Here is a 23,435-nt window from a genome sequence, read left to right on the forward strand (position 1 = left end):
AGACTTGGAGCACATTAGTGCAAGCTGCTGGGTGCTTTTAATTTGTCTTGTCTTTTGTCACTGCATATACTGTGTAGTCTGACCCTTCTTTGGGAGGAGATACTTCTGAAAATTGCTGGAATACTCATGTAAGATGCTTGTCTCAAGAGGAAATGTATTTATGGAATTGGGATTAAAGGAATACCTGTGTTTGTAGACTGCATTCTAATACAAAGACAGTTTTGTTACTTTTAATTATAGTGGCTTTGAAAGTGGAATCCTAATGAAACAGTCCATGCAGAATTCTTATCAGTTGCATCTAGAAAGTTTTCTAAGTAAAGTAATTTACAAAGTAGCTGGTGACATCCATATGAAACTCTGCAAGCTGCATTTATATGGGATAAAGTCCACTTGGATATCAGTTTTTATATTAACTTCTACAAACAAAGAAATGTCACTGAGTTCCAGAGTTTCTGAGCCAGAGGTCATGAAATACTGGAAGGATAAACCAGCTAGGTTTTGTGAATATTTTCTCTGCTTTTGAGCTATTCCTTAGGGTATGCATTATTGATCACTGTCAAAGTCAGGAGACTTTGTATAGATAGATGTAGCTTTAATTCTCTCTTCCGAAGAACACTGTTTTAATATTTTGAATTATTTGGACTATATATTAACTGTACCATGAAACTATTTCAGTCTCTATGATGCAATATAAATTGAAAAGCCATTTCAGAGAAGGAGGAAAATTCAGCGAGATAAAAAACTAATGCTCAAACAAGCCAAGAGTCTTTTCTCATTTGAAAACAAAATAAACCGAAACTTAGCACACTCCCCATACTTAGGATGTATAATAAGTTATGTGGAAAAAAGTCCAGGAACAAAAATGGTTACTCTTTAAAAGTGCCTCCTAAATAGGAATATCAGAGAATGGTTTGGGTTGGAAGGGACCTGGAAAGTCATCTAGTTCTAGTCCCTCTGACATGGACAGGGACACCTTCCACTAGACCAGTTTTCTCAAAGCCCCTTTCAAACTGGGCTACACCACCCTCTCAGGAAAGAATTTCTTCTCAATATCTAACCTAACCCTACCCTCCTTCAGTTTAAAGATATAACTCTTTATCCTATCAAATTCCAAATGTGGGATATGGAATTTTAAGGTATGTTATTACAATTTCCTATCTGGCATGTATACAGAAACCAGGAAAAAGGATTAATGGTTGCTAAGCAGACAAAAACAGAGCTAAACCTTATTTCTGAAATGTGTGGTTCATGAATACTAGTTATAACTTACATCAAGGTTGTTTGCTTGTTTCATTCATGTTTATAAAAAGCAAGTGTATTGCTTATATATTTTTCTGTCTTTATGCTAACTTTTCTGTCACATCTTTCTTTACATAGCTCTGCATATAGACTATGGCTTGTATGCAAACGTATGCAGCTGAAGTACAATACAGCAAATGTTTAAGCACTTCATCTGTCCTTGAGCTCTTTTTCTTATATTTATAGAAGTACTAGAGGTTTGAGTCCTTAAACTGTAAGGTCTGTGGTAAGGTTTTAGGCATATTTACATCTACCATACCTGGGAACAATACTCTAAAAAAAAATAATAGTAAAAGCTTAAACTTTTGTTTTGTATTGTTTCTATACAAAATGTAGGCTCAGTTTTTGAATTAGAGCACACCAAGATACCAATCACCATAGCTTATTTATATATTTAAAATATAAAATGAGGTGATAGAAGTGTAATTCATATTCTTTGGTAATGAAAATCAAAATTATGACATCAGCATCCCTTTCAAGCCAGCTGGCTGATGCTGCAGCATTATGAGTCATCTCTTTTAACATGAAACTGCTTTTTTAAAAGAACTTTTAATGGTGATAAAAGGTTTGAGGGTGATATGTGTACAAATCTTACTCTATTCATGGAACACAGGGAAAAGCAGTAAAAGTTCAGGCTTAACTCTATAATCTAGAAAGGTAACTGCATTTTTCCAGCATCTTGAGCTCCTTGCTGATAGTGCTCATGAGCACAGTGGTTTGACATGTTCTGTCTGCCCGCCGTAACTGCACTGGACACGGTGGTGTATTGTATATAATTGTGTAAGGCACTGAATAGCTACAGAGTGAGAGCATTTAGTCTACTGATATCTGATTTAATCTGTCACCAGGAACTTAGATGTGAAGTTCTTCACGTGGCCTGTGATGGCACCAACAGCAGAGGTCCTGAGCTGCTCCCTTGCACTTGCTGCACAGCCCTGATGCTGTTGCCACCAGTGGTGATGCCCCGAGGGTGCCATGACAGAGTGACTGCATCAGAAACACCAACATGTTGTGGGATCAGGCTGTCTTGGACAGTTTGATAAGGGCCTAGATCCTCTCATGCCCTTAAAAGTTAGATAATAGGGAATTTTCTTTTCAGAACACAATGGTTCTGTCAAGCTCTCCTTTCTTTTATGCAGTGGGCACTATGGCAGCCTCTGGCCATGGCGTAGCATTCTCTGCTTTGCCTAGGGTTGCTGTGGTGTATGAGGACAGTTGCCCAGTGCAATTACAACATATACTGTCTTGAATTACTGTTTTGAGTTCAGAAATGGTGAGTGCAGTTGTTGGCACTCTGTAGCACCAACACACCACTTACCGAAAGTCTCTTCCCATGGTCAGCATGACTGCCACTTGCCTATAAAATTAGTTAATTCCTGATTCCTGCACATGACTGGACAATCAGGTCAGTGTAGCTTGGATGAACTGCCACATCATCCAGGTCTTCCATCACTCATATTGCTACTCAGCTGAGATTCTCAAAGGTTCACTGCGGTAGAGTTTCATACTTTCTCTGTACAGGCAGGGGAAGAAGAGTTAGGAATGATGTAGAGATTTTCATTCAGGCCCACCACAAGGGGCTTTGACTGTTCAGGATTATAACTCATTCTTGTTCACAAGTGCTGGGATGGTGATGATTATCAGTGATTATTTATGGGGTCTGTGATGCAGTCTACCAATAAGTATGTAACGTTTGTGGTTTTCAGAGCTTGGGCATCTTCACTAGGGGCAAAGCAGCGCTTTCTTCTCCAAAAGGACTCTGTTGTTGTCAGCCTTAGAGTATATATCTAATTACTGATAGCACTGCTTGTTGGATTCCTTCTCGTCGTCCTGCTCTACTAAGTGTTGGTCAAACATACCCTGAGCTCTTACAGATAGAGGACAAATGTGTCTGCAGGTGCCTGACTGCACCAAACAGACCATTGAGGCAGTTTCCAGATCATCATGACAACTCTAGTCACCACATAATACCACAGTTGTCAGGTATGTGTTAGTGAAAGCATAGTAATGCAGCCATAATTTGTCCATAACTTAGATACTTTCAAGTTAGAATGGATGCTGCAGAACAATGTTATCCAGTTATCCTTGATGCAAATTAACATTTATTATGGGGGCAGTGTGGATGCTCCAGAACAAATTAGCAGTCCAATCACATAGTATAGTTGCTAACAGCAATTTACCTGTACTTACTGCTAAAGTTGCAGTGAGGTATTCTTGGAGATCCTGACACAGATTCATCTGATTATCCATATAGCACTACTTAAGCCTGGAGGTTCATCAGGGAGAGACGGTCTGTCCTTTTGAGCTATTCCCAGTACTTCTTGATCTAGGAGTTGAAGAAAGCAATGGAACAATGAAAGTTACTATCACTTCATCACAGGTATGTGTGGAGGCAGAGATGTTAGTTCTTGGTAGTTTGTAGAGGTACAATTCACTGGAAGTTCCCCACACACAGCCTACTGAGACATCCACATCTCAAGGACACTAATGTTGTGTAAACACATGGTCTGGAATAATTTCTTTAGTGATCATTGCTGAGGAGAATTGCATGGTGAGCAGTGGTAGGTGCAGTGACAGCACCTGCTGGCAGACGTGTGAACACAAAAGGAATGGCGTAGTCCTGGAGGTAGTCTGAAAGACCTGACAGCAGGAGCATGGCACGTTTTTTGGGGGCATGGTTCTATTTTAATGATGTGTAGGTGGCAGAACATCACTTACCTGCTTACATTCAGGTGGAATTTCTTGGTAGGAGTGAGCACCCCGTCAGCCCTGTGACCGTGCACGACGTGACTGGGTGTAACCTAGGTGGTGACATATGTTCTTATCAAAACAAGCACCTGTGGCTGCTGCCTTGCCAACAAAGCAGTACAAATCACTGTACTTTGTCCTATGGACTTCCACTTTCCTTCTGAATGCGACTGGAAAGAAATATTTCCCTCACTTTAGGAGTTTTTGTCCAGCCAATGCCCATCACCTTGTCTGCTATGATGTGCAGTGTTAGCTGGCCAGTGCTGCCACAGGGGCATGGAAGAGGCTGCCACTGGTGACCTGCAGCAAGGTCTCCCGGCGTTCTTGCGCATTGTTGGTGGCAGAAGAGGCCAAGATAGAGAGCTAATATCTGGACCCAGCCCAAAGAATTGTGAAGCAAGTCTAAAGATCTGTACCTCAGCATAGATTGGGAAAAAATATTTAAATACCAGCCTCATGCTCTCATGGTTTTTTTCAATTTCTTGAAGTTGAATAAGTGTCTCTTGTCATCTTACATGAAAACAACCTTTACTGGATCATTTGCAGTCTCTCCTTGCTACTGGTAAGTATTACTGTCAGCAAAGTCCAAGGCATGAAGTTTTAAATATTGATGAATTTCTTAGTCTCCTCTTAGGTGTATACTGTGTCTTGGCAAAGATGCATGTAAATGAGGTGGCTGCTCTAAAACTTGTTGGTCATATGTATTTGTAAGGTGATGTGGCAGGAATGTGGGTATTAGGATATGACCCAAGGGATTGGAAGGGTGTGTGAAGTCATGTGGGCTCATCCTTTGCAGGATAAAAAAGCCCAAACAACTGGGATCTTGCATAGGTTGTGCCTATGCAAGGGCAGGGCCTGATAGGAGCTATTCTCTAGTCTCTGCCCATATTTCTTCACCTGAAAAACAATTTATTTTGTCCCAGAGCAGAAGCTGAGTGTAAAGTAATACCAATGCAGTGGTGGCAGCAGCATACAGTGCTGTCTAAATTGGCTTCTAAATTGGCTGCTTTGAAACTGGTAATTGCTTTCTGTTATTTGTTCTTAGTATACTGAGAAAAACTAGATGTTGTGTGCCTATTTTTGCAAATAAACAAGATTGCATCGAAGACACATTGATTCTATCATCAATTTCTCATCCTGACATAATCTGCAGGATCTCAAGTTTAGGCTGGCTACTTTAAGCAGCAGACAGAACACTAATGGAAGCTAATTTAAATTTCTATTTGCAGCCCTCATCTAAAGGTGCATTAACTTCAAATGTAAATACCCATATTTCAAATGTAAAGTTAAATAATAATTTGCTGGATGAACTACTGTCTGAAAGTACACAACACACTCTTCTTTCAGAATGATACACAAAGATCTTCTGTGCTTTGAAATGATTCATAGCAGATGGAAAAAAAAGGATCATTAATTGATTATTCAAATAAAAGATCACAAGCATAACTGAGACCCTGTTGGAAAATCAGATGGACTAAATTTTCAGAGAAGCTTGTGCTTTTCACAGAAGTCTGCTGGCAGAATTTCAAATCAGCTTGATGATTAAACAGAAGGTCATTTAAAGTGTGTTTACGTTAACAAGCCTCTGTAACCATATTCATACTAGGGCAAGGCATAGTACACAAAGTGTTTGTTAGATTATAATTGGTTTAGATTACTTTCCATTATGTATTGGTAAAGGCAGCCCATGGGCTGGCTCATGTTTCAGGCTACCCTGCTGTTCCTGTTCGTGCAGCAGTAGCTTTGGGTAAGGTATCTGCGTGACAATATCTAAAAAACCGTGCCCAGCAATTTTAAGTAGTGACCCTTGCACTTTTTGGCCCGTGATCCCATACATGCCACCACCCATTATTATTATCAAACTTTAAACTGAAAATAGGACAAAAGTGATATAAGCAATGCAAGGTTGTATTTCGTAAGAGTCTTTGGGCTGCCTGCAAGCGAGTCTCTAGATTATGCTGCATTAAACCATATTCTTAGTAGTCTATCAATTAGTTTCTCAAGAAACAGACCTGTAATTCATAACACCAGAAATTGGTGTTAATTACCTTGCGGTGTTCAAACCTGTTTATTACCCTTACCACCCATACTTTTTACCGGCTGTGTATTCTCATGCATTCCATCTTTGAAACCACAGAAATGCTATTTTTTTTACTTCTATTTCATTAATTCAGTTGGTATGTGTGAAGGCAAAGTAGTCACACTGACGCTTCTGAAGAATGTTTTAATCCTTTGTGTTATTACATAATTTCTTGATTCGTTTTTATCTGGTGTAGTTTAGCACAGCAGTATGGACCCACCCACTGCATCTCAAAGTGTAATCTCTCTGACACTTAAATGACATTTTTCCATTTTCTTGGGTAATGAATAATTTACAATGTGGGCCTGTAAAGAATCTATGTTCGTATTTAAATATCTGTGAAATTTACAGATTCACTTCTTCATTTTGAAAGCTCTAAGGTAATACAAAATGTTTCACTTACTGCTCTTCCTTCTTTTTCCATAAAGAGCTTATGTCCTGCAGATTGTAAAAACACTTCATAAACTGTAGCTTGTAAGATATACAACTTTATAAGGCTGATTGGTGGTTCCACTGCCAGAAATTAAGAAGGAAATAATTAGAAAAACTCTGCTTAAGCCAAGCCAGCCTATTAAAAGGGATATATAGATTTAGATATATATTCACCTATGAGTATAGGTGGGGTCAGAGGAGTTTAAATCTTAGAAGTCTGGGAAAACATTTGTGAATTTATTGAGTGTTTTGGTTTCTGATGTTAGTCTATTTGTCTCACACTAGGAACAGAAAAAGCTCATTTAAGATTAAAAATTGAGAGGCTAAGGTACAACTGAGAGATACATCAAGTATATAAATTAAAAAGAGCTAGTGAGAGGAGGGAAGACATCCAAATTCCCATGTTGCCAGAGAATGCAGTCAGACAAACCAAGGAAGCAAACACTACAAAGATCAGCCCAGCTTGGAGTTATGGAGATACGGGTCTGAGCTCAGGGAGGGAAAGATGCAGAGATAAAGGCATACTGTAGACAAAGAAGAAGAAAGTAAGGAATAGCCTGGAAGATGCAAAGAGGCTACTCTGTCCATCATGCAAGTCATCTGAAATGCAGGGCAATCCCTTTATTAAATCTTGTTTGGAGCTACAGTTTTCTTGCTTCATGTCTTCCTCTCAACGTGCTTTTTTCCTTATATGAGTTGTGGAGTTTGGGGAAAGTAGAGCATATTCTTATAATCAGTTACAAAGATGAGGCTTAGAATCAGTCCCATTCCAGTCACCTCAGCAAAGATCAGCACAGCATTGCACTCAGTCACCTGTGTTCAACTAGTGCTCTGAGAACAGCATGCAGAAATGGTTAATGCCTTAGAGCTTCATATGGCAACCGATGCCAGTAATAAAAAACTATTCACCCTCCAAATCTGGCTTTCTTGAAAATTGTTATTGTCTTGGTAATAAGATATTTTGAAAATCATCTGGGCCAAATTAATTAGATAGTGAGTATCTGCTTAATTCCACTGAAGTGATGCTGCACAAGTATTTACTGAATGAAGATGTCAACCAACAATTTTATGTTGCTTATTAAATCCAGACCCAAGATCCATTTGCAACTTTTACCAAAACTATATTGTACTTTTACCAAACTATGTTTCCTGACTGCCACTTTGTTTCAAAGAGAGGTTTTTTCTTGAATATTTACGTGTATCTTTATAATTTAATGTCATTTCAATACAATATTGTTTCTGTCAAATTGATCCATTATTCCGAACTACTAGTCTGGCATAAGCTAAATTGTCATCATTGCCTCATCACACAGCTCCCTACATCATTTTCATCTCATTCCAGCTTTGAAGTTTCATCGTCCTTGTCAAGACCTGGAAGTGCAGCTCAGGATATGGTAGTGCCCACAAATCATAGTGGGTAAGTGCCCATCTTAATGTCTCAGGCAGTGATGTATTTTAATATTTATCCATTTAAGTTCAGTATGTAAAACTCAAGATACACACAAAGATACTCACATTGAACTATCATGAAAACTCTAAAAAGCAAAGTATTTATTGTGCTTCTAATGTGGAAACAGATGTTTAAGAAAACATTCATCAAGAATGAACTTGGTGCTTCAGTGCTATGAAGCTTTACTATATCTGTTGTTGGTGTTGAAAGTCAGGGAGACTGATGTGAGCAGCATAGCTTAGAACAAGGTCTTGTTTCAGACTGGGTGCTTTAATTATAAAATTTGTCATTATTCAGCCAGTCAATGACGTGATTTTCAAATGCTGTTTACACAGAATTCTATCTGGTCTGCTTTAGTTGTTCATTCCATTAAAGACAACACACTGGAAAGCCAGATCTTAGGAGCTCTTTGGGGGGACGCTGCATAGGATGCCCTCAGGGACAACAGCCATTTTATAAGCTCTGTCAGCCTCTTCTCATATGGCCATTTTAGCATGTTGCCTTTACTTGTGTCATGATCCAACATACCCCCATGAGGTAACTGCTACTATCATTATCTGAAACTGTCTCAGAACAAAGTAAAGGAATTAAGAAACCTCTGCCAAGGCACAGATCCTGCTAACTGATTAACCACTGTCTCAAACTGTTTACTGAGAGTGCTTCTTGAGGCCCCTATGAAGTCAATATGTACACTTCATTAGGCATCCTGAAATGGAAATGGAAATGGAAATGGAAATGGAAAAATGGAAAAAAATGGAAAAGATGCTCTAAGATCATAATTATCTCCATGCTTTGCCCCAATCATTCCAAAAGTGCCATGGTCATGATGGCTTCAAGGATTTTTCAAGAAGTTCTAGAGATGGTTGGGAAATCTAAACCTGATTATGCCTCCTAGCTTAGAGAAGTAGCATACTGCATTTCCAACTATTTATGGGGAAGTCATATAGCAAAAGCTGTGAGCATCTCACTAGTTTTATTGTCTTTCCAAATTTAGTAATAAATAAACAAAATAACAGCACAGTCTATTACAGATATCATACAGCAAATATAGTGATCTAAAGTTAAAACTCAGAACATTAATCAAATGGACTTTTGCCTGTTACTATATAAAATCACCACAGGAAGGTGAGTCTTGTCTCACTGCACTTATACAAAGTTAATATTTAAATTATTCAATTTCTAACCAGTCATCATCAATAGTGTATGTTTATTCCCAAACAGGAGCAACAGGCCCAAATGCTTCTGTATGGTATCTACAGCTGACATTTCAGCATTACTGATATTCATAGTCCTGTAGCTTGTTAGCCTCTTGCTGCCATATGAACCAAAAGCTTTTAGGGGCCTAAATGTTTACTGATAAAATCTCATAGGTGCTTTCATTTCTGCTGCTGGGCACACAGTTTATGAGAGGACAATCAGTTTTTGCCAACATCAGAACAGGGCATTTTTGACAAAATACCTAGCTAAAGACAGCTTTTGTTCCAGACTTGTTTTCTGAACTTCAGACTGTCTTTCAAGTTCAATTAAACTAGTAGTTCATCAGTAGCAGGCCATCAATCCTACAGATGATTTAGATGGTTTTAAAGCTCCTCAGAAATAAAGAAAAATTATCTGAAAGAATCTAATGAACACATCTGAAATGTTTTATTAGAATCATTGTATTTAGTTTGAAATCTCTAATTAATCATTCCAGACTGGTGTTAGAAATTCTCTTTACAGTAAGAATAGTGTATCTTAAATTGATACTCATAGGCCCGAACTAGTGCTCAGTGACATCTCTATTCCAACTTCTTGTTATCTTAAAAGTGTGTGTTTGGAGTTGCTGATGATTTCGTAATGAAGACTATTTTTGTACAGCATACAGAGTGATAACATAAAAGCAGCAAAGGAGAGTTAGAAAGTAGTAAGCTGGAGTTTAGGAAATAAAGACTGTTTTCTTTTGGTTGACAATGTTACATAAAGATTTCAGAATTAAGAATAGATGCAAAGTTTACTCAAAATTTCAGGGCACCCAGCTTAACCTTCCAGAGCTCTGCAAACTGGGAAACTTTTGAACAGACTAGGATAAAAGTATCATTTCAGTCAAAACATATCACTGCTCTTCAAGTTAATTACAGAATAACTGCTCAGAGAAACAAGTATTCACACTATTCCACTCCACTCTCCAATTGTGAGAGTGAAACTTTGTACTATCGTAGTTGCAGAACAAAAACTGTGGATCTTTAACAGAAAAGTTAACTTTTGCTAGAAGGGTGTAACATTTCATTACATATTAATTTAGTAGTATCTTTTAAAAAGAGCAGCACAGTTTCTCTCTTATCTATTGCTTCTTTTGAATGGCATCAAGAATGGCTTGTTTCGAATTAAAGAAAAACTTGGAGGTTGGTAATTTAATGAATTGGAGGATAGTTCAGTTTCTTTACCTGAAAATGACCAAGGTTAAAATTATATACAGCCAAGTTATTCCTTTAGCCAGACTTAACTTTTTCCTAATAGTGATAATAAACCCTTTTTAGTTATTAGTAATTCAGGTTGAGAGAAAAGCTTTATGTGAACTTTGTCTGGATTGCAGAAAGATGATATAAATATTAATATAATAATTAATAATTAATAAGATATTAAATCTTCAAAAGAAGTAAAAAGAGGCAGACGTTGATTGTAATTAGGAAACTTATTTCTGTACCTACTCCAGATTGTGTGACAAGTAACTTAAACATCTCCATGTGTGCTTTCCCACTGGAAGAGTAGCCACAGGAGTATTCACTTCTGCATAATTAATATTTGAAATCCATCATACAAGTGAAATGTATTACAGTGATATTTTCTGAATATAATTCTCTTTTTACCACAAGGTTGCCTTGCTAATTGTCTAAAAGTATTTTGTTCAGAGAAGTAATATTATAGATTATACCCTGGTATGTTAATCCACTTGTGCTTTTGCAATTTTAAAGTTCCCCCAAAAATGACTTTTGGAAAACTGAATACTCTAGAAAATTAATATGTATCAGGGAGGAAAGAAATGTTTCTTACATTATAGGGCAGCAAAATTTTGTATTTTATCCCAAATGTTAAAGTGCATGTTTCCAGCTCATTTGTTGAAAGATGCAGTTTGCATATAGTCATAGAATGTCAGTGAAAAAACCCTTTGGATCTGATCTCCCTTTTGAGTTAAACTTAGAATTTCTTTGATGGAACATGAGGAGGAAATGTAAGATAATCTCTCCAGAAAATTGGAATTTAAAATGCGGGGGAAAAAAAGACACTTTGTGTTTAAATTTATAATTATCTTTCTGTTAAGGATGAAGAGATGCTTTTGACAGGAGGCTTGAAATCTCTGCTTCCCCATGTGCTAAGAAGAATAATTCGGTGCAACAGACTCAGTATTAGTAATACTTCTGGAATGGCAGAAGGTGAGTAAACCTAACAGCTCTCTGGTTCCATTTTAGATTCATAACTGTGTGGTTTTTTGTTTGTAAGGGATTGAAGAAATATCAAAAACATCAAAGTAAAATAGAAGAAAATGTTACATTCTTGAATGTTTTTGAAATCACATTGTAAGCACCTGACTCTGATTTTTTAAATCATAAGGATATATCAGAGCAAATACACCATACTACCTGAGTTATGTACATGTACTTTGTTTTCAGTGTTTGCAGTGCATCCCTTAGCTTCCAATTGTCATTGAGAAATGATGGATGCAGAAAATATTTGAAAGGTCTTTAACCAAATCTGGGTGTCCTTGCATGTTATTATTAATCACATTTGTAAGATGACCTACTACATTCTTCACAGACGCCTTGCTTTACTTAGCACATCAAATATACTTTGGGGAAGAATTAGAGACACCTAGTTAGTTACAGGAGTGGTTTTCTGCTTCATTTGTTACAGAAGGTGAAGATTACTGGGTCAGCTAGACTGGGATAAGTCTGGGAAAAAGGAGAGGAAAAATTTAGTTTTATACTCAGATAACTGAATGCATTTTGGAAGATTAATTTCTGTCTTGCCTCTCATAGCTGGACTCTTACAGAAGTAGAGAAGTTGTCATTGTTGTGATCAACTTTAAAAAATAATGTAAAGAAAAATACCATAGCAAATCTAGCTGATCAACAAAGCTACAATAGTAGCATTACTATAAAAAATGCTAAAGGTATTTTTTAGAACCATAGTCAGTCTTGAAATTGTGGTTTTCTTTTCTATCTGTTCCTAAGTTGAAAAATACTAATGGAAGACATTGTATAATGTTAATAATTTGCAGTTTGCCCCAGCTGAATGTTTAAGTGAATTTATTGCTGCAGTAGTTTTAAATGTATTAGTTCTAACATTTTTAGAAGTACTGTTGACATATAAAACAAGTTAATGAACAGCTTCATTATACAAAAAGAACCATTGTAACAAATTGTCTTACGTTGTTGTTATCCAATTCTTTCTTACTGTCCTCACTGTCATTCACCATAGAAGTTAAAAGCTCTTTCAGAATTCCTCTGAACTGAGAACCTGGGTGTGTTGAATTAATGCCTGAGTTGGTCAGCTCATCCAGCTCCACTACCATTGCCTGTGAATACATTTGTAATGATGGCTCAATAATTCAAGTGAATCTATCAGGAGATTTGGGTTTCAGGTATACAAAAAGTAAGGGCACCTGTCAGGAGGAGCAATAAAGTTCTTAAAGTGTTATAATGAAGCTTCCTGAATTTACCAAGTATTTGCCTGAAGATTCAGCTTGTCATCTGTAAACTAGTATGTGAAATTCAGTGTTGTCAGTTGAATGTCCTGACTAAGCCCATAATTTTAAGAATTCATTAATATAACCAGCAAAGCAGAAAGTGCCTGTGGAGTTCTCATGGATGGCAGGGTATAAAATTGAGGGGTAACCAAATTTAGTGGTTTTTTTTCAGTGGTAAATGTAGTATGTTTATTTAGCAAAAATATTTTTCTGTATTTAGCAAGAATCTCTTTCTGTATTTAGTAACTTTTGCTAGTAATAAAATGAATTTTTGTGCTGACTACTCCCAAGAGAGCAGTTTGGAAACAAATTCAGTATGCAAATGCATGCTTAGCTCAGCCTTTGCTTTGCATTTTTCCATCAAGAATAAAAGTCTCTTTGGATTTCTTTGTTAGCATTGGTCAAGAGTAAGATTTGGCTCATTTTCTACAGCCTTTGAAGGCAGCTCATTGATCTCAACTAAATTATTGCCTTTTTGATGACAGACTACTGCAGTATTTAAGAAAGCGAGTGCTTCTGTGCAGCCTCCTACTTGCCTGCCTGGTATCAGACAGTAATGACTCTTCAAGAGAGTATCAGTACAGAATTTAGGGATTGTTATTTGCTAGGTTTATATACCTCAAACCAGTTGTACTCCAAATTTCCCCTCATTATTTGAACAGTTGCTATTTCCATGCAGGAAAGTTTAAATAGCATTGGTATTAACTACTACTGTTAAGAAAATAAGTTTTTGTTAAATAAATGAATGGGACCTTTCTTCAGTGGTAGTCATTGCAAAAATGTTAGTGTCTTTAGAAGCAATTTCATAGTAGTGGTGAACAACCTTTTAACTCAAAGCTGTTTCCAAGTGAAGAAAGTGTAGAAGTTCTGTTTGGTTTAGTTTTATTTTGTTTTTTTAATTAGAAATTAAATTAGAATTTTAATTAGAAATTACTGAGATTCAGTGGACAGTCAAGAGTTTATTCTTGAGCAGTAATCATATCTGTTTAATTGCAGCCCACATTAAAATTCCCTAGCCAAGAAATTTTAAATGTTCTATGATCATCAAGATACAAGGAGTTTACTCTTGGATTGATTATTATCTTGGTATGGTGAAAAATAATTGTGAAAGTGTGGCATGTGATAGCCTTTCATTGGCTGCAAATAAAGCATTTTCCTACAGAAGACTAATGACCCAGTTAGACAAGAAATTTTGTTTACATATAAATTAATAGAATTGTTTATTAATTATGGTGCCCTCATATTCTGCTGCTACCCATGTCTGCCAACTGTTTTAGCTGTGAATGACTTCACATATAGAGTAGGCCTAGCTATGATTTTTGAAATATTTCAAGAAGTTTGATCTAATTACAGAGTTCTAAATCAAAAATTTCCTTCAGGTAATTTTTATAAACCATCTAAAGAAATTCATACAGAAAAGTTATTGTTTCACAAACAAAAAGGTGAATTAATAACCAGCCATTCCTACTTTCCACAATTTAAGGCTATAAACAGGCCAATGTTGTGATTTTGCACAAGTCCCTGGCTGATGACTTCGAGAAGTTCTGCCGTGCAAACAATGGACCCCTGCCACTGCTCTACAGAAGTCAACCAGGAGAATGGAAATGTCCTTCCCTGAGCAGTGATTCTGATATCAGGTAACTACAAACCAACTCTGCTGGCCAATATTCTGAAGTGAATGCTGGTGGTGACTAGCAGGATTTGAGGAAACAGCCTGGTTACACTGTTGAATATTTTGAACAACATTTTTTACTTGGTGTTTTACCTTTGAGTGAAAACAGCCTGATTATCTTGTTCTTGAGCCACATGTTATGATAATTGTTATTACAAGTCTTTCTCTAATCCAAAGGTGAAAATTTGTGTGATTTTTAAATACTTTGCAATCTGAGCCTGAAGAATTCAATAATGGGGTTTTATATTTGTTTTGTTTACTAGAAACATGGCCATGATGTCTGCATGATCCTTGTAGAGATTCTGAAATTTGAAATACTTACTCATGTGATAAACACAAAATACAAGATTTAAACCAGCTTGTATGAAGCTGGGTTATATATGGAGCATATGGGGCCTTTATATAGAACTTAAAACCTATAAAACCTAAAAAAATCTCAGTCTCTAACATTCTGTCTGCCAGCTTGGTTTTGTGCAGAATAAGATGTTCTGGGGGTTTTGCCCGTGTTTGTTTCGTTATTAGTCAGAAAGAACAAAATTAATAAAGCAGGCTGTTTCTTGTGGTTTCATACTGGTTTTATGTCAATTCAACCAATTCACCTTGTTTTCAAAAAATGTGACAAAGATGTGATAACTTCTTATTTCACTAGAACTGACTGCCTACAGTACAGAAAATATGAGCATGGAGCTTGTACTGGATCACTGAAAAGCCTTAAGGAATATTCCGAACAACTTAAGGACATGGTGACTTTTTATTTAGGCTGCAGCTTCTCTTTTGAAAAAGCAGTCCAAAAAGCTGGCATTCCTATCAGAAACGTTGAGCAAAAATGTAATGTAAGCATGTACAAAGTAAGTATATGCACACACACATAATCTTTGTTGCAATTTTGTCTGTCAGTTTTGCCCATATTCACATTAGGTACATATACCTGTTGTTCAAATCGCAACTTTTTTTCTCTGCCTACACAGTAAGTTAAGGTATGTGCTAGTGCTGGGCACATAAATAGGGTAAAGTACTCCCAGCCTCAGTTCAGTGTAAGGGCAATCTCCTTTTTAATTTGTTTTTCGTGACAAAGCTTTCCCTGTTTCCTGTGCCATCCATTTCATTTGGATTCTGTTCTGGTTTGCCCTCTCTGTTTCACCCAATGATCCATGCACTGTTCTGACCATGTCTTTACTTGTGTCCTGCTCTCCATACCAGCTCCTGCTTGTAGTTGGAATATTCCTTTTATAAACCATGGCAATAGCAGTTTCTTCTGCATGACAGCCACATTCTGGAATTTTCCTGTGACAATAGAGCCTTTAAACTGCAGCTTACTATAAACCTAGACCTCTGGGCCAGAAGATATTCCCAAAGACTTGAGATGTCTACCATAGTACTGAAAATTATGACTGTGCTCAAAAAGTTTGTGGTGTACATTTTAATGGTAACAGAAGTCATAGAATAATTCTGACCCCAGCAAATAAAGCCCTTAATACTAAGAACATTGAAGTACACATCTGCATGCCTTTTTCATTTAGTTCATGCTGTGCTACTGGAGTAGAGTTATTGTTGTGTTCAGTGTTATCATTGCACAATCTATGCTATGCTCCTGGTCAAAATGAAGGTGCAAATGTATCTCATACATGAGTCCTTCTACCAAGCTTAAAGAAAAAAAGACCAACTATGTATCTGCTTCTAGCATTTCAGAATTAGGAAAATTTTATCGTTTATAGCTCATTAATGCTATGAAGAGCTGCACAGTGTGTTTCTTCAGTGACAGGTGTGATTATTATTATCATTATAAAGGCTTTAAATGAACACTTTCTAGACAGCTCCAGCTCTCTGGATGTCTTGTTTATGTTCAACTGCAACTCAGATATCTGACATTTTTTCCTAAAAAGCTGACCTGCTTTATTTCTAAATAGAAAAGGTGCCTCAGCCTCCCAGTTGGTGAGGATGATGAATTCTATAGAGCCTTTGTAGAGGCATGACAGATTTATATGTATGGAACTGTCATGTAGCTTCTGTACAAGTGGGTACTGCCATCAGCAGTTGCTGACCCTGGCGTGTTATAGGGCACTGTATTCAAGTACAGAGGGTACATTCAATCTAAGTAGATTTGTAGCTGTGCCATAGTTTCTATTAGCTTTTTCATCTTCTATAGAGGGAACATACCATTGATTTCTGACAATATTCAACATACTCTGGCTCATCTTGCTGTGTGCACTGTAACAAGGAATTAAGTTGAAAATTTTAATGATCTATGTGATGGAGCTAAATTATGGAATCTTAAAGGAAAAAAATAGAGGAACCTAAGATTTTTTTTCAAAAGGGTTTAAAATTAATGTTGGAATGCAGCCTTTCTAAACTCACTTAAAGAACAAAGATTTCGATTTATTTATTCTAACATTTTAGAAGTATTATTCAATATTCCTCCTAACACTGGATTCTTTTGAACTGCCAGACATCTGTGCCGTGCTACAGCACTTCTATGTTTCACTGCAACTTAGTAGTCACAATGAGACCTATTCCTGAAAGCAAGTTGGAAGCAGCTGTGCTAGCAACATCTGAATTAAAAGAAGCCCATGGAGCACCAGTTCACATAGGTGACCCTGGTCAGTGCTTTTCATTTCTCATTCTGCATGCACCTGACTGTGTATACAAGGGGAAGAAGAGGGAAAATATGGGAAGTGGTAGGACTGAAATACCTGCACCACTAAATCTGTTTTAATCCTTTCTAATGGTCACAAACTTTAATTTAAGAGGAAACAAAAAGAAAGAAAGAAAAAAAATAAAAAAGAAGGTTTGAGTGAGCTGAACACACAGATTTCTTAGATAAAAGATAGTTGTTGGATAAAATAAGTTATCTGGCAGGGGTGGTTTTGGTAAAAAGTGTAATCACATTCTTTTGAAATGTGTGCAGTTTCATTTCTATGTGAATACTTTCTTGCTGTCAGAGATTCCAGTGACAGGATAGCAATGACTGACAGCATGGGGAGAAGCATTTTGTATCTTAGTAGTTGAATGTGAAAGCAAATATTACATTATTTTTAAAAATACTGAAATAGCCTACAATAAACACAACACTTAAGGCAAAATGAATAGAAATATTACAAGATTTTTTTTTTAATCTAGTTTGAACAAGACTGAAAAAAAAAAAAATTGAGGCTGTTCGAAAAAGAACAAAACCAAACAAACACCTGTAACATGAAGATAGATTGCAATAATCCCCCCCCTTACTGTCAGAAGTTTGGTAATCATGGGTTACATACACAGAAGGATCACATTGCAGGGCATGGAAGAAGATGTCACTGGTTAACACAACACTCCAGTAATGTACTTGAGTACTTAAGCCTGAAAAACTAATAATAAGTCATTACAAAATAGTAAACTATCATATATGCAGATTATATAAAGTAATTTCAGAAAAGAGAACGGTATATTAAATCATCTGAAGAATTTAAAACCAAGGGAAGAGATAGCAAGTGCTTAGAATTACCCAGATTATTACAAGTAGGTGTTAGAATGAAGCAAAAGACAATTTATTGAAAGGCAGCTAAGAGTGAGATGCATTTATCTAAGACAGAGAGGAAAAGAGAAATTGATCATTTCTTTAGCTAAAGAATGTAGGAAGTTAATGCAGTAGAAAATGTATTCTAGAAAGAACTCATTTTGCACAGCCATCATTTATTCTTGTTTGCCAGTGCTATGAATAAAATTCTTCTATTGATCCAGAAGATTTATATTATCTTAGAAACTCAGCATAGATGTCTAACTTGCATTTTGTTGCAGAAATAAGGTAAATACATTTTTACTGGTGTTATCCAGTACAAAAAAAAAGAGAAATCAAGTCAGCTCAGGCTCTGAGGATATGCACTCAAAGGCAAACTAAGTGTTCTACTTTAGGGGGACTTGACACTCTTGAACTCTTATCTCAGTGTTATTGAATAATGTTTAGGGTCCACCCCCCCAGCTTTGCAGTATTACTGCTTAATTAGAATTGCTCATGATTTCATTTTTCATCAATTCCAGGTCTGCTGGGAATACAAGATCTTTCTAAACCAGATTATGGAGATCCAGTTCACCTTCACCCTGGTGATATTCCAGTGTTTTGGGCCTGTGGAGTGACAGGAGTAGAAGCAATTATCAACTGCAGTATGTACTGCCTAGAGATTCTTTTAGAATTATCTCTCAATCTCTTTTTTCTGTTTCTGTTTTAAGTTATTTTTTTTTAAAGGAGACTGAAAATTGGCTGATTAGCAGGCTTGATTTTAGGGTAGGATAAAAAACACCCCAAACAACAAAAAAGCCTTTGGTAGGAGAGTTTTTATTGTGAAATACAGGTCTGCTTTAAAGAAAATTCTTGCTGAAATTTCACCACTTTTGCGTATTTTAAATGTTTAAATCTCTAGCAGCATCAAAACATCTCTTTAAGAATTATAAGAAAACCAAGAAGTTTAAAGGCATTAATTTTTAAGCTTCCTCCTTTTAAGATATTATTTTGTACTACATTGAATTAAAGCAATAGTAAAGGAAAAAGAAGAAAAAAGAGAGAAGAAAAAGAGAAGCCAGAAATCTTTCCAAAATGTTGTCAAGAGCTAGCAAATTGATTGATATGGAAAAGGGTTCTCATGGAGAATGTTGAGCTTTTAGTTTTCTCCAAAATTAAGTAAATGTGACACACTTTACATAGATGAAACTTTTTCTGCTGCAGAGTGTTTCTGCACTGTGTACAGTCATTTATGCAGGCATGAGCAAAAAGGGCAAGACAATGCAACAAAACCATAGTAACATTATTATATACTTCTCTAAGTCACTGTGTGGAATGAAATACTGTATTTTCATTCCTACTGAAAGAGAAGCTTATTAATCACAGGCAATATATTTGGGACAACCCTGAGAGGTCATCTGCTTTGTCCTCCTCTCCTTGCAAGGTCCTTGTGGTTTCTTACAGATGTTTTATCTGAACTTCTTTCAACACCTGCTCTAATATGTTCAGCTCTAAGAGGAGTCTTCTTTATCTTTCTTACATACAATCTCTTTTCTCCAGTTCCAAATCTATGCTGAAAATCCTACTCTTTCCTGAATTCTGTAGCAAACCTATTCATCATCCTCGTGCATCCTTGTTGTAGGGAAAAGAGAGAAAAAAATTGCCAATGTCTCTCCAATCTCTTGCACAAGTGGCTGTCTATCCTGCCTTTGCCTGGAAGAGACTTTCACTTGTGTTTTATTTCTCCATTTTCTATATTAAAACCAGTTGTCAATAGTGCATTCCAGGAAATCTTTGGATAGTTTTTATTTTGTTGTGCTACTTTCTCAGCTAGGAAGTTTAAAATCTGCCATACCACCAGTAACCACACTTTAGATGAATCTGCCAGCTTGTCACAAAAAACTGTCTGCTCACAGGGTTTGGTGAGGTGTAGTAAACCTCAACAACCATGTTCTCCAGGTGCTTTAAAATGCTAGCCAAAGATTCCCAACAGATGTAGCTCAAACCAAGCACATATGTACTTAGTAAAGAAATATCTTCTCCATTTTCACCCTTCTAACAAAGAAAGTTTTGTTTGTTTAAGTATACCAGTTGTGATTTACCTAACAACACACCAATTTTGCCAAATCAAGTATTACCTAGATTCAGACTTCTGGAGTCAGTATAAAGACAGGAAACATTTTCAGCTTAGGGAGCTACTATGCTGTCAGGTCTAAAGAAAATTATTTTTCTCCAGGGTTTTAAAGGCTACTCATATTTCCTTTGCTAACACTTACTGGTTCCCTTTTGTTGTTACTCCTTGCCAGTTTAAATTGTCATGGTTTAACCCTAGCCAGCAGGATCAGGGAGAGAACTGGAAGGGTAAAAACTGGAAAACTCATGAGTTGAGATAAAGACAGTTTCATAGGGAAAGCAAAAGCCTTGGATGCAAACAGAGCAAAATAGGAAATTAATTCACTGCCTCCCATGGACAGGCAGGTGTTCAGCCATGTCCAGGAAAGCAGAACCCTGCCTCATGTAATGGTGACTTGAAAAGACAAATGCCATCAAAACAGACCTTTTGGGAGGGTACCAGAGTTCCATTCTTTGGTTGCCTCAAGTTTAGACCAAAGAGGAATTGTGGAAAAAACTGAGCTCAACAACCACATGAGCTTTTTAAAAGCGGAAACATTTTCAGATGTATGTGTATACATTTCTTTCTCAAAATGTATTAAATGCTCCATTGTAACTTAAACTATCACCTGTTTCTGTAAGTGGCTTTTTGAAATTTTATCATCCCTATAATTTGTTACATTGCAATAATAACATTTAACTGAAATTTTTTCATTCCTTTTAGGAGCTCCGTTAGCTTTTACTCATTCTCCTGGCTGCATGTTCATTACCGACGTAAAGAATGACAATATCACATCCTCAGGAGGAGTCCCACAGGTCCACTGCATCTCTCAAGATCCTCTGCATTTCAGTATTGTGTCAGAAGAAGCAGCCCAAAAGATAAAGGCTCTAGAGACCCTAATTGGAATAGATCCAGGTATAAACAAAAACTGTCTCCCTTTAGTGGATTCATTATGAGGTAGATACCACCTATCCTGCCTTTTTAGATATTTTACACAGTAAGAATCTAAAGGTGATTTTAAGAATATTTTATGGAATACAGTGAGTTTATATAACTAGGTCTTACATTTTCTGTTACTGCAGTTAATATCAGAGTCTGACCAAAATCATTCTTTTTGGGTAATGGAATATCTGATCTTGATGACTGTATGCTCCCAAAGTACACAGAAGCAGACTGGAGAGTCTACAGGGAATAAGAGCTGTTACTGAGTAAAACTGAAATTGGTATGCAAAGTACAGGGCTCCTCAGCTTGCTGCTAACAGCTACATGGGTATTCAACTACGGAGTAAATAGCACATTTCTTTACATATATTCATCACTACTGTGGTCCTGCCACAAAATTTTAGTAGTTGCATGTGTTTTTCAAACACCACTCTCTGAATTGTATTAATTCCTGCTGACATATCCATCGCTGAGGTGTTGTGTGATGGACCAAAGTGACCAGGTCACCACAGAAGGCTGAGCAATGGGGCTGTGTGTGTGCAAGGAAGAAAGGGAATTAAAGACAAACTGAGCAGTGCAGCCATTCCTAAAATACACACTGAGTTAGTCCCCTCTGGCTGCTGTAAAATCTGAGCTCAGTGTGCCATAAATTTTCTGAAATCCTCTGTAGGCAGTAGTGGAAAACAGCTTACACGCAGCACTCCCAAGCTCCGGGTTTGGGCTGTGTGCATGCATTTGGGTCTGTTTATTTTTACTCACAAGGCCTCTCCTTTCCCACTCTCTAGAGCTGGCTTGGCATGATGCCATGCTCTGCAGAAATGCAGGACCTAACTTAAGAGTTAGCTCATTTTATTGCTAAAGGAGGGTACAGTACTCAGTCTGAGTTAATATATCCCACTCCTCTGAGACTTGTATTCCTCTTATGTTAGCTTTAAGTTTTCTGAACTTTTTTCTCTGTCCATTATCTGTGTATTGCCTGTGTGTTGTTTAGGAGGATCAGAGGGAGAAATGCCAAAGGGGAAATTGAGGGCAAAAAGAGGAAAATGTGGGGGTGAGAAGAGCAAGAAGGATGAAGATATGAGGAGATTGGAAAACAACAGTGAAATTTTGCCTCTGTAAGCCCATCATGCTGGTACTCATGGTTTTCTTGAGTGCTAGAAAATTGAAAGAACTGAGCTGTAAACATCTTTTTCCAAGTGACAGGGAGGGAACATGGGATAGGAAGTGTTTGGACAATGAAAGCTGTACATAATATATATAATAGATAATAGTGTTGCCTATTTAGGGACTGACCCATGAGAAGAGACTTCTTTTAATATTCACTTATTTCTCAAGGTCTGATAATGTGGTTCTCTCTGCTACATGAAGTGTTGCAAGAACTTCTAGTAGTCACCTGGATACCAGTGTATTAATTGAGTTTATGAAGTCCTCAGGTAACTTATAATGTCTCTGAAACCTCACTTCTGAGGTTAATAATTTAATTAAGGGAAATTTATTTGGCAATTAGCTCTTCCCGAAAGAGTTGGAGTTAAATAGAGACAAAGGACCAGCTTACACATTTGAAGTCTGCATCAGAACTTCTGTAAGCTCTGGGATGCTTGAGTTGCAATCTAGTTGAAGTAGCTAAACATGTTCTAGCAGGGCTGTCAAAGGAAAACAGTGGGCCAAAGGGAAGCAAACAATATGCAGTAAGCTCTCAGAACAAGCTATTTACACTTATACCTAGAAATGCTAAGTATAATAATTTTCAAAAGCCAACATTTTTAACCTGGAAGCACAGCCTATTATCTTCTTTACTCATATCCTACATCTTCTTAGGTTTCCTGAGGAAATTACCCCAATTCCTGCCTTGACCAGAGGTTTCTCTCTCCCTTTTTTTTTTTTTAAACCCTTTTTATGTCACTAAAGTATGTACTTTCACCTGGAAGGAAACTTCCAAAAGAGAATGACACATTGAAAAACCTGTCTTTCGAACCTGTTGCCTAGGAGAGCGGGGCATAAGGCACCTGCAGCGGCAGGGAGAGCTGCTGGGGGCCAGCCTGGCCATGTCCCACGCGGGCTCCGTGCTGATCACCACGGGATTCCCCACCCACTTCAGCCACCAGCCCCCCGAGGAGAACGACGGCCCCCCGGGAGCCCTGGCCATTGCAGCTATGCTGCAGGCCTTGGAGAAACAGGTTGCCATAGTTACAGATCAGAGAGCCATGGATCTGAATAAAAGGATTATTGAAGAAGCTGTTCAACTAGGTAAGAGATACGGGGTTTGCAGTTTTTATCTTGCTAATTCGTGCCAAGGTTTGCTTCAGTTTTGTTCTGTCACTTAGTACAGGACTTTTCCCCAGAGAATGAATCAGAATTCATCCTCTAAACTCTGCTCATCATTGCTATGATGGCATTTTGTTAACCTAGCTGGCATCAAGTTAATGTGTACATGTCTGGCTACTGATTCTGGACCAGTTGCTTGTGATAAATTCTGGATGTCTCTTCTTATTCTTTGTCCTCTA

The 23,435-nt window shown here is 37.2% G+C and overlaps 1 protein-coding gene across 4 annotated transcripts in view; it reads left to right on the top strand.

The window, feature by feature from the left end:
- Positions 1 to 23,435, top strand: part of DGLUCY (D-glutamate cyclase) — a 47,826-nt gene that overhangs the window by 11,181 nt on the left and 13,210 nt on the right. For 2 of the 4 annotated variants that reach the window (XM_056493506.1, XM_056493509.1), the window contains exons 2-8: positions 11,308 to 11,419; positions 14,216 to 14,369; positions 15,054 to 15,252; positions 16,851 to 17,001; positions 18,419 to 18,541; positions 20,713 to 20,904; positions 22,918 to 23,178. In XM_056493506.1, coding sequence (XP_056349481.1) covers positions 11,308 to 11,419; positions 14,216 to 14,369; positions 15,054 to 15,252; positions 16,851 to 17,001; positions 18,419 to 18,541; positions 20,713 to 20,904; positions 22,918 to 23,178 — 1,192 coding nt within the window. Of the gene's footprint in view, positions 1 to 4,263; positions 4,610 to 10,327; positions 10,391 to 11,307; positions 11,420 to 14,215; positions 14,370 to 15,053; positions 15,253 to 16,850; positions 17,002 to 18,418; positions 18,542 to 20,712; positions 20,905 to 22,917; positions 23,179 to 23,435 lie in introns of those variants that run through there. The other 2 variants (XM_056493508.1, XM_056493507.1) reach the window with 2 other exon arrangements.

Source organism: Oenanthe melanoleuca, chromosome 5, assembly GCF_029582105.1.
Source record: "Oenanthe melanoleuca isolate GR-GAL-2019-014 chromosome 5, OMel1.0, whole genome shotgun sequence".
Taxonomy (NCBI): Eukaryota; Metazoa; Chordata; class Aves; order Passeriformes; family Muscicapidae; genus Oenanthe; species Oenanthe melanoleuca.